General features: G+C 54.0%; 1 protein-coding gene across 1 annotated transcript in view; it reads right to left on the reverse strand.

Annotated features, from left to right (window-relative positions):
- Window positions 1–15,178, reverse strand: part of COL18A1 (collagen type XVIII alpha 1 chain) — a 36,216-nt gene extending 21,038 nt beyond the window's left edge. The window contains exons 1-2 of the mRNA XM_061459587.1: window positions 15,076–15,178; window positions 14,560–14,630 (exon numbers count right to left, since the gene is read on the reverse strand). Of these exons, the coding sequence (XP_061315571.1) occupies window positions 14,560–14,630; window positions 15,076–15,086 (82 nt within the window). The 5' untranslated portion in view covers window positions 15,087–15,178. The remainder of the gene's footprint in view (window positions 1–14,559; window positions 14,631–15,075) is intronic.
- Between the last annotated feature and the right edge of the window lie 1,484 nt (window positions 15,179–16,662).

Raw genomic sequence — 16,662 nt, forward strand, 5'->3', positions numbered from 1 at the left:
CTGTCCCAGAAGGAGATGAAAGAGAGGCGGAAAAGAGGGAGGAAAAGGGAAGGAGAGAGGGGAAAAGGAGGAAAAGAACAAGGGAATGAAGGAAGAAGAGGAGGGAAAAGGGGAAAGAGAGATGGGGAAAAGAGAAGGGGGAAAAGAGAGGGAGAAAAGAGGAGGAAAAGAGAAAGAAGGGAGAAGGAAAGAAAGAGGAGGAAAATATTTGTCCCAGAGTTTCAGCCCTGCAGCTCTGGGTTGCTTTGCCCATGGCCTTTGGGAATGGGGGACCCTGCCCCAACCCAGCTCAGCAAACCCCGACCCCAGAGCCCAAGGTTGGATCCCCCAAGAAGGCAGCTGGGCAGCAGAGGGAGCCTCAGGCCGAGCACAGGGAGGGAGCATCCTCAGGACACCCGTTGCGCTGCATCCCACCCATCCCTGCGGCCCTTCCTGGTCACAGAGCACAGGGATCCAGACTGCGGTTTGGGATGGAGCTCACAGCATCCCCATGGCACAGCTCCAAGGGAGCCTCCCCTAGCGACTGGGGGCTTGAATGAACTAATTCACTCATTACCAGGCTGTTTTGATGTAGTTTCTGCTTGTGAAGTTCCCCAGCCACAGGCAGGGAGGCTGCAAACCGCCTCCTGCTTTTAGGTACCACTAACAGTGTTCCCAAATGCTCCCAGTACCTTTGGAGCAGCTGTGCTTGAACCCCATATATCATTGCTCCAAGCAATGGCACCCTGGGACCAGTATGAAGGATTCTGAGGGTCAGGCCCTGGGTGCAAACACAGGGAAAGGGAAAAAGAGGAAAAGGGATAGGAAAGGGGATAGGAAAGGGGAAAGGACAGGGGACTAGAGATAGGACAGGATGGGAAAGGAAAGCAGAGGGGAAAGGAAAGCAGAGGGGAAAGGAAAGCAGAGGGGAGGGAAAGGGAAGCAGAGGGGAGGGAAAGGGAAGGAGAGGGGATGGTAGGAAAGCAGAGGGGATGGTAGGAAAGGAGAGGGGATGGTAGGAAAGAAGAGGGGATGGTAGGAAAGCAGAGGGGGAAGGAAGGCACTTGGAGACAGGAGCAGCCATGCACCAAGCAGAGCAATCCAGGGCCTGTCAGCAGCAGCTGGTATCTATAAATCCTATCGATGTTTGGGACTTTAATCCTCTCTTCATCTAAATACCCAAACAACACTAAAAGGCCCCCATGGAGTGGTGTGCTGAGGATATTGCCACATCCCGAGCTGCTGACCTCCCATGCAGAGACAGCCCCCAGGAAGACAGAGTGGGACCTGGCCCAGGGATGGGCGCTCAGCCAGGGACATGGGAAGGCAGAGTATGGCTGGGGACCAAGGCAGTGTGAGTGACAGCATCCATTACTGCCCTAAAAGCAACGCAGGTGAGAGTTTGCTGCTTCCAGAACAGTGTTTGCCCTGCCTCCAGCTGCACAGCATCCCTGGGGATTACAGCGTTCCTAAACAGTTACTCACAGAGAGCCAAGAAAATCCTCCCGGCAAATTCCTCCATCAGATAAACCCTGAAATGTCACAACTGCCGTGGGGAGCCACCACATAACCTCAGGGGGGAAGGAGGGTGGCCATGGCCAGACCTCCACTGCTAACTGCATCCTCCTCCCAAAGCAAAAGGCAGAGGCACCTGCTTGTGCCCAAGCATCCATCCTACTTACAACAGCATACGAAGGGGGGACTATAAGGATGCTGGAGAGGGACCTTCATCAGGGACTGTAGCGACAGGACAAGGGGTGATGGGTTCAAACTGAAACAGGTGAAGTTCAGGTTGGATCTTAGGCAGAAGCTCTTCCCTGTGAGGGTGCTGAGGCGCTGGCACAGGGTGCCCAGAGAAGCTGTGGCTGCCCCATCCCTGGCAGTGTTGAAGGCCAGGTTGGACACAGGGGCTTGGAGCAACCTGCTCTAATGGAATGTGTCCCTGCCCATGGCAATGAGTTGAAACTGGATGAGCTTTCAGGTCTTTTCAACCCAAACCTTGCTGGGATTCTATGAGTCTGTGATCTAAAGAGTACTTTTGTCAGCCCTCACAGGACATCACACAGGCAATGGCAGTGCAGGGCGAGCAAGCGCAAAGCAAACAACCTTCCTTCCAAGCACGGCTAAAAATACCCCGAGGGTCAAGTCCCCGAGGGAAGAGCGTGCCAAGGGGCACGTCTCACCAAAGGCAGCTTGAGTTTGCCCTGTAACTCATTACCCTCCAAGCAAAGAGCCCTGAGCTGCAGAACACACAGCCAAGAGATGCTAGTGACCTCCGCGGGCAGGAGGATACAGCATTGAGCGACTGCAAGGGATGGATGGTGGAGAGGAGCCATCAATCCCCACCCATAGCCAAACCCAAGGCTTTAAAACACAAGGTGAGCTTGGTGTGACCTGCAGACCCACACGCACACTTCTATGGGAGCCACCAGCTCTGCTTCCCATCACTTGCCTCCCTCCAGGGCCAGCTGACAGCCAGGAGATAAGGGGAGGGAAGGAATGCGACCCCTTTGTTCACCCTCCCCTGTGTTAATAAATCACCTTGCAGACTAATTGCTCCTTGGAGGAGAGAGACTCACCCCCCACCAAGGCCCTGCTCAGCCTGGGAGCCATGCTCCTGGGAAGCCCCAGGTTTCAATCACGTTCCTGGCATTCCTGCCTCGGCACATAGCCCAGGGGGCTCCGGTAGCTCCGGCAACCACGCTCCAAGCAGGCGTAGGGGCTGCCCCGGTGAGTGCAGAGGCATTCGGTCGCCGTCTCCATAAGAGAATGCAGCTGGGAAGTGCATCCCAGCTCCCACTTAATTACCCGGAAATACAGCGACACCAATGCTGTGCCATGTGAGGAGGGGAGATCAGGGCTGGGATAGAATCATGGAATGGTTTGGGGTGAAAGTAAAGCAGAGGACAAGCCACCCAGGCAGGGTATGTGTTCTAAGAGCTCAAATTAAGCCTTCTAGCATCACACAATGGAGAAGCCAATGAAGCCCCTCAACCATGCTGGGACACGCCAATGTCACTGAGCAGCAGCACTATCAGAGTTAAGCCTGTACCAGCTCTGAAAGCTGCACATGAAAGCTGGGAGCTGCCCATTCCCAGCTTCAGCGCATAAGAAAATACATAAGAAAACCAATTCACTGAACAAAATACACAAGAGCCACCAAAAGAAGTCGTACCTGCAAACAGAGCAGTCCAGCATCCATCCTGCGGTATAACATCCATCCTGCATCCCGATGCTGGGTGCTAGGTGGTCCATGCTGCTGCAACAGTTCTGTGCTGCTGACTTTGGCATCATTTCCCTGCTCTTCCCAAAGCTCCCTCCGCACCACGTAGCCGAGTTTGGCAATCCTGCTGGGACATCGCATCCCATTGCAGCCCATCCCAGCTGCAGGGCACCATGCTCCATGTCATTCAGTCCCCGCAAAGTGGGGATACAAGCCCAGCAGGCCCTTTGGGGGTGGATGCTGGGGTCAAATCTATTTAATGCCTTTGTTAGCAGGGTTTAAATGCAATAGTAAAGCACCCCCCTGCATAAGGGGCCACTTTAACAGGGAAAGTGCCATCCAGCCCTTGAACCTACCCAAGGCTAAGGGGAAGAATAAATCAGTTGAATACCTTGAATGTAAGCTGAGCAACGATAAGTCTATGTCAGCCAAGGCTGAAATCTCCCACTCCCTCCCAGGATGACAAGTCCGTGTCTCCAAGGGCACAGCAAATATTTAAAGCAGCAAAGTTTAGGTCTTTTGAGAAAAAGACCTAAAAAGAGGGACCTAAAAAGACTGGAGATGGGCATTAAAGGGGTTGAATGGGTAACTGTGTCAGTGGCTGCTTTGCTGGTCCATGAAAGTGGAGAGAAGGAATCAGCACTGGGAAAAGCCAACAGGACCTGGATGAGGTCAGAAAACACATTATCCCTTGCCAACCAACAGCAGAACGTGTCAGGCAAGAGATCTTGTTCTCAGCACAAGCACGACATGGGGACCAAAAACCATCTGTTCCCTTTTTCAAAAAATCACTTAGGTTTTAAGCAAAATACAATGTCAGTAAATAGCTTTAATATATTAGAGTTTACCATCTATAACATGGCAGATGTCAAGAACAAGGATGGGTATAAACTGGGTTCCTCCTCACATGCAGATGGGGATTCCTTATATCTGGGGAGACCTTCCAATACCTAAAGGAGGCCCACAAGAAACCTGGAGAGGGACTTTTTACTATAGTGACAAGACAAGGGGGAATGGCTTTAAGATGAAAGAGGGTGGATCTACATTAGCTATAAGGCAGAAGCTCTTCCCTGTAAGGGTGGTGAGGCGCTGGCACAGGGTGCCCAGAGAAGCAAACACAGAGATGGGTCCCTTCAAGCTGTTTTCCGGGATGCCACGGGTTAAAAACCAAGCCCAAACCACACACAAAACGCAGCAGGCATGCCTGAAGAGGAGGATTAGAGAGAATAGGGCCGATTCTCAGCAAAGCCTATGGCAACATAAATAGAAAAGTAACATTACGCCCAAGACGGGGCCCTTTCCCTTTGCTCCTGCCCTACAATGCCACTATTGTTTTGCTGACAACTGGTAATTATCCCTAGCTGCACACACTGGTATTCCCACCCTTTAACTGGGAGGGATTTTGCTGCTGCCGACCCTCTGACACCAGCAGAAATTCACATACCACAGGGTTCAAAGGGGGGGCGGGCTGGAAAGGCCAAGCGAGCCCCATGGGGTATGTCATTGGGGACCTCCTTTTAGTCATCCCTAAGAAAAGAAGCTGTTTGGAATGGGTTTGCTTGGGGTTCAAGGTGCCCCAAAGAGCAGGAGGTCTTCACTCCCCCCCCCCCATCCCAAATGAATGGTACCCATTGCCACCCCAGATGAACCAATAGTCCCCTAACAAATAGCCATGTCTATGTGGCAGCAAAGTGAAAAGGAAATGCAATCATCCCATGGAGACAGAGTTTTCCTTCCCTCCTACAAAGCTCAAATATCCTTAGGGATCCTGAACCCCCAGGATTAGCCCTTGCAGGCAGGTGCCCTGCTCCAAGGGGGCTGTAATGGGGATGAACTAGACCCATCACTTCTCATTTATGGGATGGGGGAGTCACATTCCCAACCTCCCCAGCACTCCAGGAGGCCAGCGTGGTGCTGGCATCGGTTCAAATAACGTGATAAGAAGTAGTGGAAAGTGCCTCTGGATAATAAGAATCATGGAATGCTTTGGGTTCGAAGGGACCTTAAAGCTCATCCAGTTCCAACCCCTGCCACAGGCAGGGACACCTTCCACTAGAGCAGGTTGCTCCAAGCCCCTGTGTCCAACCTGGTCTTGAACATTTAAACACCCATAATCTCTGTATTTGCACAGTTGGCTGCTTGAAGGACATTTAAAAACCCAAAAGTCATTAAAACACAGGAATGGAATGCAGCAAAACCCAAGACGGATCAAAGCAAACCCCCCCTCCATAGCCACAATGGGGTTCGTTTTCTTTTGCATGCTGGTGCTTGAGTCAGAAAGACCAGGAAAAGGGGGATAAAATGGTTTTTGTCTGCCTCAGGCTGCAGGCAGCGCAGCCAAGGACAGAGCAAAGCAGGATATACCCACATTCACCGAAGGACCTGGCTCTTTGGCTACAAGAGCCGCTCTGGGTGAGTTGTTTGGGTTCCTTTTTTGCCTCCTGCGTTTGAATTACACGCTCGCAGGAGTTTCTTCCTGACAGGAAAGCTGGAAACCAGTTTTTCCTGCAGCAAAGGCCAATTCCACAAATGCTAGCAGTGACCTGTAAAGATTAAAGAGCCAAAAAACAAGCCCCGATAAATCAGTGGAGCAACATCTTGCCTTCCCCGCAGCCTGTTTGGCTGGGGTGGGTTTGGGGGTTAAGCACCCCAGAGCAAAAGAAACCACTCCCCAAACCCCACTTAACCCATCCCAGCTGCAGGAAAAGGGGAATAACCTCCCCCATGAAGGCAGGCGGAGCTATGCTATGGGGCTGCAGGCAAGCTCCAGCCTGTCCCCACAGCCAGGCATTGAGGTGAATGAAACCCCCTTCTCAAAGCACTGGAGCCCAGCCAGCCCCTGATGGAAGCATGGTGCTGCTTGCAGGGTGGAAAGCTGGCAGCTGGAGCACAGAAGCTGGGAATGAGCCCTGCCACTGGACCAGCACCTTGCTTTTAAGGATGCTGAAGGATGGAGGAGGTCCCATTGATTAAAGCAGTGAACACCAGCTCCTCTCCTTCACTTTTGTTTGGCCAAAGGCAAAGATTAAACCTATGTTTTGCTCTTTGGATTTTTGGCTGGAGGAGGTTGCTTTGAAGCATCCCTTGTCAGGGATAGTTAGATTGAACATTTAGAGATTTTGATTATTTATCTAGATTTTAGTTTAGATATTTAGATTAGAGGGGAGATTTAGGTTGGATATAAGGAAGAAGTTCTTCCCTGTGAGGGTGCCCAGAGAAGCTGTGGCTGCCCCATCCCTGGCAGTGTTCAAGGCCAGTTTAGACACAAGGGCTTGGAACAACCTGGTCTGGAACTGGATGAGCTTTAAGGTTCTTTCCAACCCAAACCATTGTGTGATTCTATGATATCAGAGCACAACAGGATGGGGGGAATAGCAAGTAAGGGATGAGAACATGCACAGCTTCCTGGCCCTTGTGAGGGGCAGGAGAAAGCCCAGATGGGGCCACAGGAAAAGCAGAGAAAGGACTTGAGATTAAAACGGGTCAATGTTATCATCAGGCAGGGGATTCTGACCCACTGACACCCTGTGGTACCCACTGTAATCCCATCGCATAGCATCCCTGAACCCAGTACAGGCAGTGACGAGCCACCAGCAACCATAGTACTGAAGAGACTGAACAGCAACAGTGCACCAAACAGGTTAAATGGCACAATTGAAGCAATGGGAAACATTCCTTCTCCGTTCCCACGCAAATGGGATTCTACTGGTGTGCTTCATCAGCCCAAAGCACATCAGCAGCACCCTAATGCCAGGAGCTTGACAGCAACCCTTGCACAGTGACTGCTTGCACACTGGGGATGGATGTACTGGGAGACTGGAGCACTGGGGTGCAGGGATGTCCTGAGAGAACCGTGTCAGACTGACTGTCCCAAGTTCCTTGTGGGGTCATGGTGGAGCTGGTACAAGGGTTGTACCATGGAGCATCCCACCCCAGTGTGCTCCCCACACCGGGCTTGCTGTCGGTCTGGGGTGCAGAGGTGCTTCACCACCAACCCACCCATCCCTGATGGATTCAGGCCAGCCAAAACATCCATAAGAGTGGTTTATCCCAGCCCACCTCTCCCTGTGCCCAGCCATGCAGAGCGGCACGAATCCAGATCACCAGCCTGGGATGGAGCAGGACCCGGCTAATGTCCACCTTACACCACAGCATTAATCCTGTTGCTAAGGCACCCGCGGGGGAAGAAACACAACCCTTGCTGGATTAATGTCTAGACTGGCTGACCTTTCTGCCTGTGAGGTGGAACCAGAGCGCGCATCGGGCACCACTGGCTAAGAGCGTCTTTTGTAGCTGTTTTTTGTCTCGTTTCTCTTACAGATGGGAGCCAAGGAGTCATCGCTGCTGCTGAAAGAGCTGTTTCAGTACCTGCCGCCAGCAAGGGATGTGCAGGAGACGAACCCGGGTCTTGCAACCTGCTGCCAAGGCCTGGCTTTGCCCAGCAACCCAGCCCACAAAAGAGCCTTTCATGAGAGGGGACGATGTCAACTCTGCAATTAGCAGGGGAAAAGAGGCGGGGAGGAAGAGCTAAAACAAGATTATTACCTCCAGGAGCTGCCTCTGGGGGCCCCTTGTAAATGGGTTTAACTCTTGCAGCTGAGATCAAGAAGGAGCCATGAGGAGATCCATCACTTGGGTGCTATCAGAGCAGCTCCAGTGCTGGATCAGACCCAGCAGGAACCAGGACAACCACGTTATCTCCAGCCAAGCCCTGTGAGACCAGACACTGACCTTGGTGATGCCACAAACATGTGGCATCCCACCTCACTAAGTGAGCCACTTCCACATCCCACCTCACTAAGCGATGTCATGGAGAGCCCAGCCCAGTCCATTGGGTACCACACGCAGGGGGAGATGATGGGGCTCCCTCACACCCGCCACCTTCAGGGCCTCATGTCTCCATCTCCCCACCAAAAAGATGCAATAGGGTTGAGCAGGGCTTGGAGCAAGCTGCTCTAGTGGAAGATGTCCCTGCCCATGGCAGGAGGTTGGAACTGGGTGAGCTTTAAGGTCCCTTCCAACACAAACCATTTCATGATTCTGTGATTACAATCCAAGCACTGTCTCCTATCCCAGGGGATGGGAGCCTTGTCCCTGCAAAAAAACATCAGAAAAGCAAATCCCTGACCTGACCTCCGGCCCTGCAGGGGCTTTGGTAGGAAAGACCACAGCCATGGGATGAGGAGACAGCTCCATGAGCACTGCTTTCCAGGCTTCCAAGTGAAGAAAGGCTCCCGAAGAGCCAGCCCAGGCTTACCTCTGCCTCAGGGATGCCCTTGGGGACTGGAGTGATGGGTTTGTGCCCAGGCAGAGATTTAACATCACCAGGTGCAGAGGTCCCTGAAGCAGCTCCAAAACAACAAGTGGGTAACCAAGTCCTGCACTAAAAGCCAACAAAACCTCATGCACATGATCCACACCTTCCTCCATCACAATGCCAGGGGCTGGGACTTTCTCCCACTCCCCAGTATTCAAGGGGATTTAGCTGAAAAAATCACTGCAGATCTCTTCATCAGCACTTTGCACACATCAGTGCCTCTTCTGAGCAATAGACCTCAGCAAGACATGGCACATCTTCCCACAAGTGCTAACACTGAGATCACTAGTACCCAGGATGTGGGGCTGGAGGGCCACTAAGAGCACCCCATAGAGGGCAGAGAACAAATGGGTGGATAGGGTGAGGTGGAGCCCAGCACTGGCCCCCATTCACCACAGAAGATGCTGCCTCCAGGCTGTGTATGGATGGGATGCACAGGGTGATAGCCATGCTGGAGCTTTGGGAAGGGAAACCCCACTCATGACATCCCAAAACATCCTAGCTTCAAGGATCATCAGACTGATGGAGATTGATGCCAGTGGCGATGGTGGGAAGAGCATCGGGATAGTGATGCTGGGCTGGCAAGCTGCAGATTCCAGGTGCTTTGGCTGCTATTTCCAGCCCAGGCTGTTGAAGCAGCCTCCCACAACCTGTGGACAGGGTTAGAGGAACAGCCTGATCTTCCAGCCCTCTGGGAGAAGGAAACCAGCTGATCGAGCTTGGGAATAACATAAGAATACAATAAAATCTGCTAATGACCAATTTCCATCTTGGAAACGGATTGGGAAACGATGCCAGAAAAAGCAATAAAAATTCCACAAAAGCAACCTTTTCAACCGAAAACCCATCAGACACGGGATGTTCCGGACCAGATGTTGCTTGCTGAGAAAGCAGCACTAGGGATGCTCCTGCCAAATAGTGCTGCTGGTCAAGGACTGGAGCACAGCAAGTCCCTGGAGCCTTGTCCCCAGAGCAGCCCCATCCCACACCCTTGAGGTGGGATGCTCCCCATCTCCAGCACTTGCAGGGAGGCAAAAGCCACCCCAACTATGCTTATGGAAACCATCCCAAAGGGTTTATGGGCCTTTGGGTTGTTTGGTCTGCTCCTGTACATGCCAGTGGGGAAGGAAACAGACACAAGGGACACAAATGGAATGACACCGAGATGTGTAACTGATAAGCTGCCACCACAGGCAACCCAGGAGGCATGCGGGACATCCAGCTGGTCCATCACAAGAGGACACCCAATGGCTTTCTCCTTAACGAAGGCTTCTCACTCATCCATCAGTGGTGGAGCTGAGTTTCCCAAGCACAGAGACAGCCTCCCAAGTGTCTGAGCAGCCCTGCGTTAACCCAGTGCTGGACAAACGGCATCCCAGAACGGATCAGGCAGGAGCTTCCCAGGTTCTGATGGCTCCCACCACCACCACATCCTTCCCTTGCTCCCACCCTACATAACCCGGGTTTGCCCTTGAGGCCTCTGCTCTCATGTTGCTCCCAGTAGCTCCAAACCCACATGAAGGCAAGGCCGGAAGCCCCTGTTAGCTGTTTAAATGTCCAAACTGCTTCCTAATCCTGTTCAGCTCCTTGCTTCAATTATGTCTTTGGCAAGAAGCTCTCTAGGATAATCAAATCCCACGTTAAAAGCCTTGGGAAGGATTCATCTCCAACCCTTTCTCAAATGCCATCAGATATGCTGGAAGATGGTTAAAATGCTTTATGAATCCCATACCTATGGGCTGCTGATACACACCCGATGCTTAATCCCAGATATCTCCTTTAGCACTTTGAGCTCTCTACGGAAACACCAGAATCCATTCTTTCCTTGGAAAACTCTCAGGGTTTGGAAGAGACACAGTCCACTCAGTGGGATTGTTACTTCAGGGCTCAGAGCATCACCCCTAATGGTCACCACAGAGCAGTGTGGTGCAGGAGAGATGGTGGTGCTGTATACACCCAACAACACAGAAGCAGCAAGGTGTAGGTAGGACCCCACCAGTCCCACATGAGCACTTGGCACAGCTCAGTCCCTCCTCTACCTCCTCGTGTGCAGGCATCCTCCCAAAGACATCACCCTCTGCAGTGCAGCCCCAAGCCCAGAGCATCTCTTGAGCTGGAATATCGTGGGAAGGATGGAGGATCTTCTCCCTCTGCTCCCAAACATGGGACAGGTACCTCTCCTTGAACCCAGCTCCCTGGTACATCTCTCCTGGCTTTACAGGGTTCTGTGTGGACTTTACTCAAGTGAAGAGTTACTTGGGCCCTATGGAGCTGGTTATGGTGGATGAATCGGTCACAGCCACAGGAGCACCCAGGCAGAGGGAGGGAAACCAGATAAGAAACATGCACAGGGAGGATGCACCATGGAGTTTCACATCAGCATGGGCCATAGGGTTCCCATGGGTAATGGGAACCTCAGATCCCCATCCTCCAGGCAGCACTCACAAGTCCATGGCACAATAAGCTAAACCAAGATCACAAAGCAGAGTAGGGCAGGTAGAAAGCATGGCCAGTAAGTCAAGAGGGGTGGTTCTCCCCCTCTGCTCTCCTGAGACCCTACCTGGAGCACTTTGTCCAAGAAACCTGTAGAGGGGCTTTGGACAAGGGCCTGTAGGGACAGGACAAGGGGAATGGCTTTAATCTGCCAGAACAGGGGAGACTGAGATGAGCTCTTAGGCAGAAGCTCTTCCCTGTGAGGATGAGCTTTAAGGTCCCTTCCAACCCAAACCTCTCTGTGGTTCTATGTCAGTGCAAGAGCAGGTACATCAATAAGACTGCAGACACATGAGTGTGAGATACCCTGGGCTTATGTAGAAAAGCAGGTTGCCCCACATATACGAAAGGGCACCATAGTGGTATTCCATGGCACAAGCTGGGATGAAGAACAGCTCTTTCTCGCTATCCCATAGGACACGGGACAAACCTCAGCTCCACCAGACACCCACAACAGTGCTGGCCACGCTGCCTGCACATCCAGGTCCTCAGCATCCTCTGTGGGCTGCGGGCTCAGGCTTTGGGTCAGTCCTCATCCTCTCTGCTTGCTCCCTGCTCCTGCCTCCTTTAAAAACAGTAGTGCATTCCCCCCCTGCTATAGAAAAGGCTGTTTCCCAGCAGCACAGTTATCAGCTGAAGGCTTTTTATAAGCCATATGTGATAATGCTTGATAGAGGATTGCAAAACATGTTCCTTATCTCCTCCAAGTACTCAGGTTTGCTGTTTAACAGCACCCAAATTGTACTGACATATCACAAGTTATCCCAGCTATAGGCCAAAATAAATAAGCACCAATGTCACAAAGAAGCTGCTGATCTCTTTTCAAACCTCATTTCCAGCTCCAAAGCACCATCCAAATGGGACTGCTTCGTCCCTGTACCCTATTCTTGGGGCGGGCAGGGAGGATGGGATCCATCTGCCATGGGATAGACCTGGAACACCCAGTAGTGCTGCAGGGAGACATCTGCAGGCTTGGCTCCCTCCAGGCTCTTCCTCTCCACACCAGCTCCCACAGCAGAGAGCAGCAGCTCAGATAAGGCTTAACAAACAGGAGTCCCAGCAGCTGATAAGGAGATGAAAGGCCCGCAGAGCCTCCCAAGCACAGCATCCTCCCTGCTTGCTCCAGCCCATCCTAGCAGTACCAGCAGCCAAATGATGCTGTTGGAGCTGGGAAGTGCCAACCCTCACGGCACCCATTTCATCTCCGCTTACAAGGAATCCCAGCCATTAAGGCTGAGGAGCCATTGGAGATGGACATAAAACCAGGCAGGAGCCTCCATGCCAGCAGCTAGTGGCTCCAGCACTCATTATATTTAATAGCAGGAGGAGGCAGCTTGACTCCCTCAAGGTGCTGCCTGCACCCTCAACACCATGATACATGAGCACATCCCAGTCCCAAAGTGATGCACAGAAACTCAGCACAGGAGGAGATGGATGAAGCCAGGCTGTGTCCACAGACTGGGGTTAGCCCGGCCGGCTTTGTAAACCCCAGTGAGTGCAGATCCCTGTCCTCCTGGGAATGGGGATTTCCCCATAGCCCTACATGTGCCATGATTCCCCTGTGCTCTAAGCACTGGATGCACGGTGATACCCTTGGAGCATCCCCATCCCTGGACCCATGGCAATACCCTTGCAGCATCCCTATCCCTGGATCCATGGTGATACCCTTGCAGCATCCCCATCCCTGGACCCATGGTGATACCCTTGCAGAATCCCCATCCCTGGACCCATGGAAACACCCTCGCAGCATCCCCCTCCCTGGACCCATGGTGATAACCCTCACAGCATCCCCATTCCCTGCATGACTGAAAAATCGCGAGGTCCAGCGATAAGAGGCAGGACCATCTAAGTCCCTAAATGCACATAGCAAAGGCAGTTAAACAGAAAGGTTATCTCTGTGCCAGGACAGCCCTTCAGAGCAAACATTCCGCAGGAGCCATCGCAAAAGCGGGCTGGCAGAACAGGCCCTGCAGTCCTTGGACATTGAACCAAGGGAAGGAAACACACAAAAACAAACACACAAGAAAGAGAAACAAAAGCCACACCAACCCCTCTTGCAAATTCCTTCCAAACCCGACTCGCAGCCTGCCTTTGGGAGACAGCCAGGTCAGCTGGGTGAGACGGGCACCACGGTGAGGTGTTTAACCCCTCTGCATCCCATGAGAAACCTCCTTGGGATGGCTGCTCAGAGGCTGTGCGATGCAGCTTTAGCTCAGCAAAGGGTCCCTGTGTGCCCAGTGCTCTGCAGTGATTGGAGAAGGGTAGAAAAGGCACAGAAAGCTCTGAGTAACCACTGTTAAAGCAGCTCCCAGCCCTCCGGCTCAGCTCGGCCACACTGGACAGTCTCCAGGGACGTAAATAGGCAATTCAGGACTCCACATGGGAATGATGTTCCCATCTCTGAAGACCTCCAAGGGGAGCTTTGTTTCTGCAGTCCCCAGGGAAGCACCCACAGCACGGAAAGCAGCATCATCTAAACCCAGCCTGGGGCACTCAGAGTGATTCTCCGAGTTTTCCCAGGCACACTTTGGGAATGCTGGGCTATCCCCCTGCCCAAGCCACTCTCTTCCCTTGCTGCCAGCAGAGCCAGGCTCCACATAGCTGTGCTTGAGCTGTTCCTAGATGACAGGAAGCCTTACTCCACTACATAATCCATTGATTTCTGTCCCACTTCCAGCTTGTCTGTACATGGGGCAGCCACTTCCCAGCATGTCCTGCCCTACCTATACAGTGGCACGAGCCTTATAACAATGCTTAGCACAAGCAGAACAACATCACCCTGGGGAAAAGCCACCCTTCATCTGCTTTTGGACCGCTGCTTCCAGCTCAGCCGCTTTAGCAAACAGGGTCCATGGAATGCGAATGGGATGGGGGGCTCCCTGTGTCAGCCACAGCTCTCCCTTGCACTGGGCACGCATCCAGAGCCCGGCTGCAAAGGAGGCAGCCAGGAGGAAGCTGCTGTGGTGGGGAGGTAAAGTTCACTGCTCACACAGGCAGTGGGAGAACCGGCTCGCGCACCCCATGGGGAAAGCTGAGGCAGTGCAGAATTCCCCTCTCCCAGGGCATGAGGAGCAGTTAGAGAGTGAGATGAGTCCTGAAGGCAAGGGGAAAGCTGGCAATGGGTGTGGGAGGGGTCGCATCCCTTGAGGCACAGGCTCCTACCGCTTGCAATGCTTCCAAGGACACGGAGTCACACAGGAAGGACTTCTGCAGGCACAGCAGAAAGCACTCACGTGGAGCATGGCCACTTCAGGGCAACGCTATCCCGTGTGTCCCACAGCCAGAACAGAGCAGCACGGCAAAGCCAGGCACCTCTCTCAAGGATCCTTGCCCCACTGATGAGATGGGGAACATGGGACCCCAAAGTGGCCACAAGGGATGTATCGGGGGAAACTCCCTCCAGCAGCCTCCCCTTTGGGGACCACAGACCAGGCATAGCATGAGACACAACCCCAGCAGGGAGCAGGGCTGTGTTCACAGCATATCCCAGGGGACAGTTGGCTCCAGAACAGGCCCAGGACCCTCCCCAGCATCCCACACGCGTTACCGGGCTCCTGGGAAGCAGCGGGGACCAGCAGGACAAAGAGCCCGAGGAGCAGCAGCCGCCCCGGGGGGCACCTGCAGGAAGGGAAGGAGAGAACAAGAGGTTACCCATGGGTGCTATCGGGGGACCTCCACTCGTCCGACCGGGGTGCACCCCACTCCTGCAGCCCGCAGCTGCCCTGGCAGCTCGGAGGGTCCCACGGTACCGGTGCTCCGAGCTCCGGTGACCCCATGGTACCAGTGCCTCCCAACTCCCGTATTCCAGCGCACCGGTGCCCCCTAATTCCTATGTTCCTCAGCTCCAGAACCCCCGCAGTACCGGTACCCCCAAACTCCGGCATTCCCGCGGTACCGGTGTCCCCAACTCCAGTATTCCCGCGGTTCCAGCACCCCCCAACTCCGGCATCCCCGCGATACCGGTGCCCCCCAACTCCCGTATCCCTTTAGCACCGGTTGCCCCCCCCCGCGGGGTCCCGGTGCAGCGGGATCCCGCGGCAGCAGCCTTCATCGCAGCGCTCACCCTGTGCGCATGGTGCCCTCTCGGTGCCGGTAGCACGGCTCGGCACGGCACGGCGCGGCTCGGCTCGGCCCGGGGGGCGGGAGCGGAGCGGAGGGGCGGGCAGGGGGGAGGCCCGCCCCGGGCCGGAGCACGGCCGGGGCTCAGCCCGCCCCTAGCTCCGGGTCGTGGGCTTCTGCATCCCCCCCAGCCTGCGCTAACCCGAGGATGCTCCCCTCATCTGGGAGCACCCGCAGCGCCAAAGGGCACTCTACCCCGGTGCGACACCGATCCTATGGGTTTCGGCTCGCAGGTGCTGGAGGAGGGAGCAATCAGCGAGCGGAGCTCATTCCCCCTCTTCTTCTCTCATTCGAGCCCCGTGGGCACCCCATTCCTTGTTCTCCAGCAGGTTCCGGCACCCCATGAGCCTCCGCTGTGGCTGTTCAATGTAGCAAGGATGGGGGTTCCTCCGGGCATCCCAAGGGGCTGGAATGCACCTCACCTTTTCCACGCGGGGAAAAAGAGTTAACACTGGTGCTGCAGCCCGCTCGCACCTCCTCCTCCTCTTATCCCAGTTTTCATCCAGGCGGGATAATCCCCACGAAACCCGCCACACCTTGCTTTGTCTTCCCGTAGCAGCTTTTAGTGCCCCGCGGCAGCAAGCGTCTGAAATCCAAGCCCTGGAAACTTCCAGGGGGATGTAGAAGTGATTCACCGGTGATGGCAAAGGTGCTGTTTAGCCTAAGGCAGGGTTTGGATCTCGCAGCACATAAAACAGGACACGGGCTCTGTGCTCGCTATTTGCCTCTATAAACCTAAAGCCTGTTGGTTCCTTATGCCATGGATCCATGCCCCTCGGCATGACCCCAGCCTGCCAATGGTGAATAGATACTGAAGCTGCCTTTTGTTTGGGTGCGGAGTGATTCCCACGTGGTGGGGACTGTTCGGGTTCCACTTTCCCATCTCCGTGCCCAGTGATTTACTGCCTCCTTCCCCCCCCCTTAGCTGGATTCCGCTCCTCCAGGTAGATGTTACCTGAACTGCACAGAAGGCAACACGTGGCAGCTCTGAGTCATGAGGCTGCAATCGCACACAAGGGGGTTGGGAGGGTGGAATGGGCTGCAGGAGGGCTTATGGTGGTGCTGGGCTTGGAGAGCACGGAGAGATGGGAGGAGAGTTCTTGGGGCAAGGATGGTGCTTAAAATCTCCTTCAGGGCAGGAAACAACCCTCCCACCTATGGGGATGCTGCAGAGGGGCTCTTCATCAGGGGCCAGATCTATAGGACAAAGGGTGATGGGTTCAAACTGAAACAGGGGAGACCGAAATGAGCTCTTAGGCAGAAGCTCTTCCCTGCGAGGGTGCTGAGGCGCTGGCACAGGGTGCCCAGCAAAGCTGTGGCTGCCCCATCCCTGGCAGTGTTGAAGGCCAGGTTGGACACAGGGGCTTGGAGCAACCTGCTCTAGTGGAAGGTGTCCCTGCCCATGGAACTGAATGAGCTTTAAGGTCTCTTCCAACCAAACCCATTCCATGGTTCTATGTGAGCACTGAGATGTGGGCAATGCGGAGCTGCTTTACACCCCCACCGCACCTCCACGGTCTGGCTGAGCTCC

The sequence above is a fragment of the Pezoporus flaviventris genome, unplaced genomic scaffold, assembly GCF_033815535.1.
Source record: "Pezoporus flaviventris isolate CSIRO_AGI_PZ_B2104156 unplaced genomic scaffold, CSIRO_AGI_Pfla_v1 ptg000001l, whole genome shotgun sequence".
Lineage (NCBI taxonomy): Eukaryota > Metazoa > Chordata > Aves > Psittaciformes > Psittacidae > Pezoporus > Pezoporus flaviventris.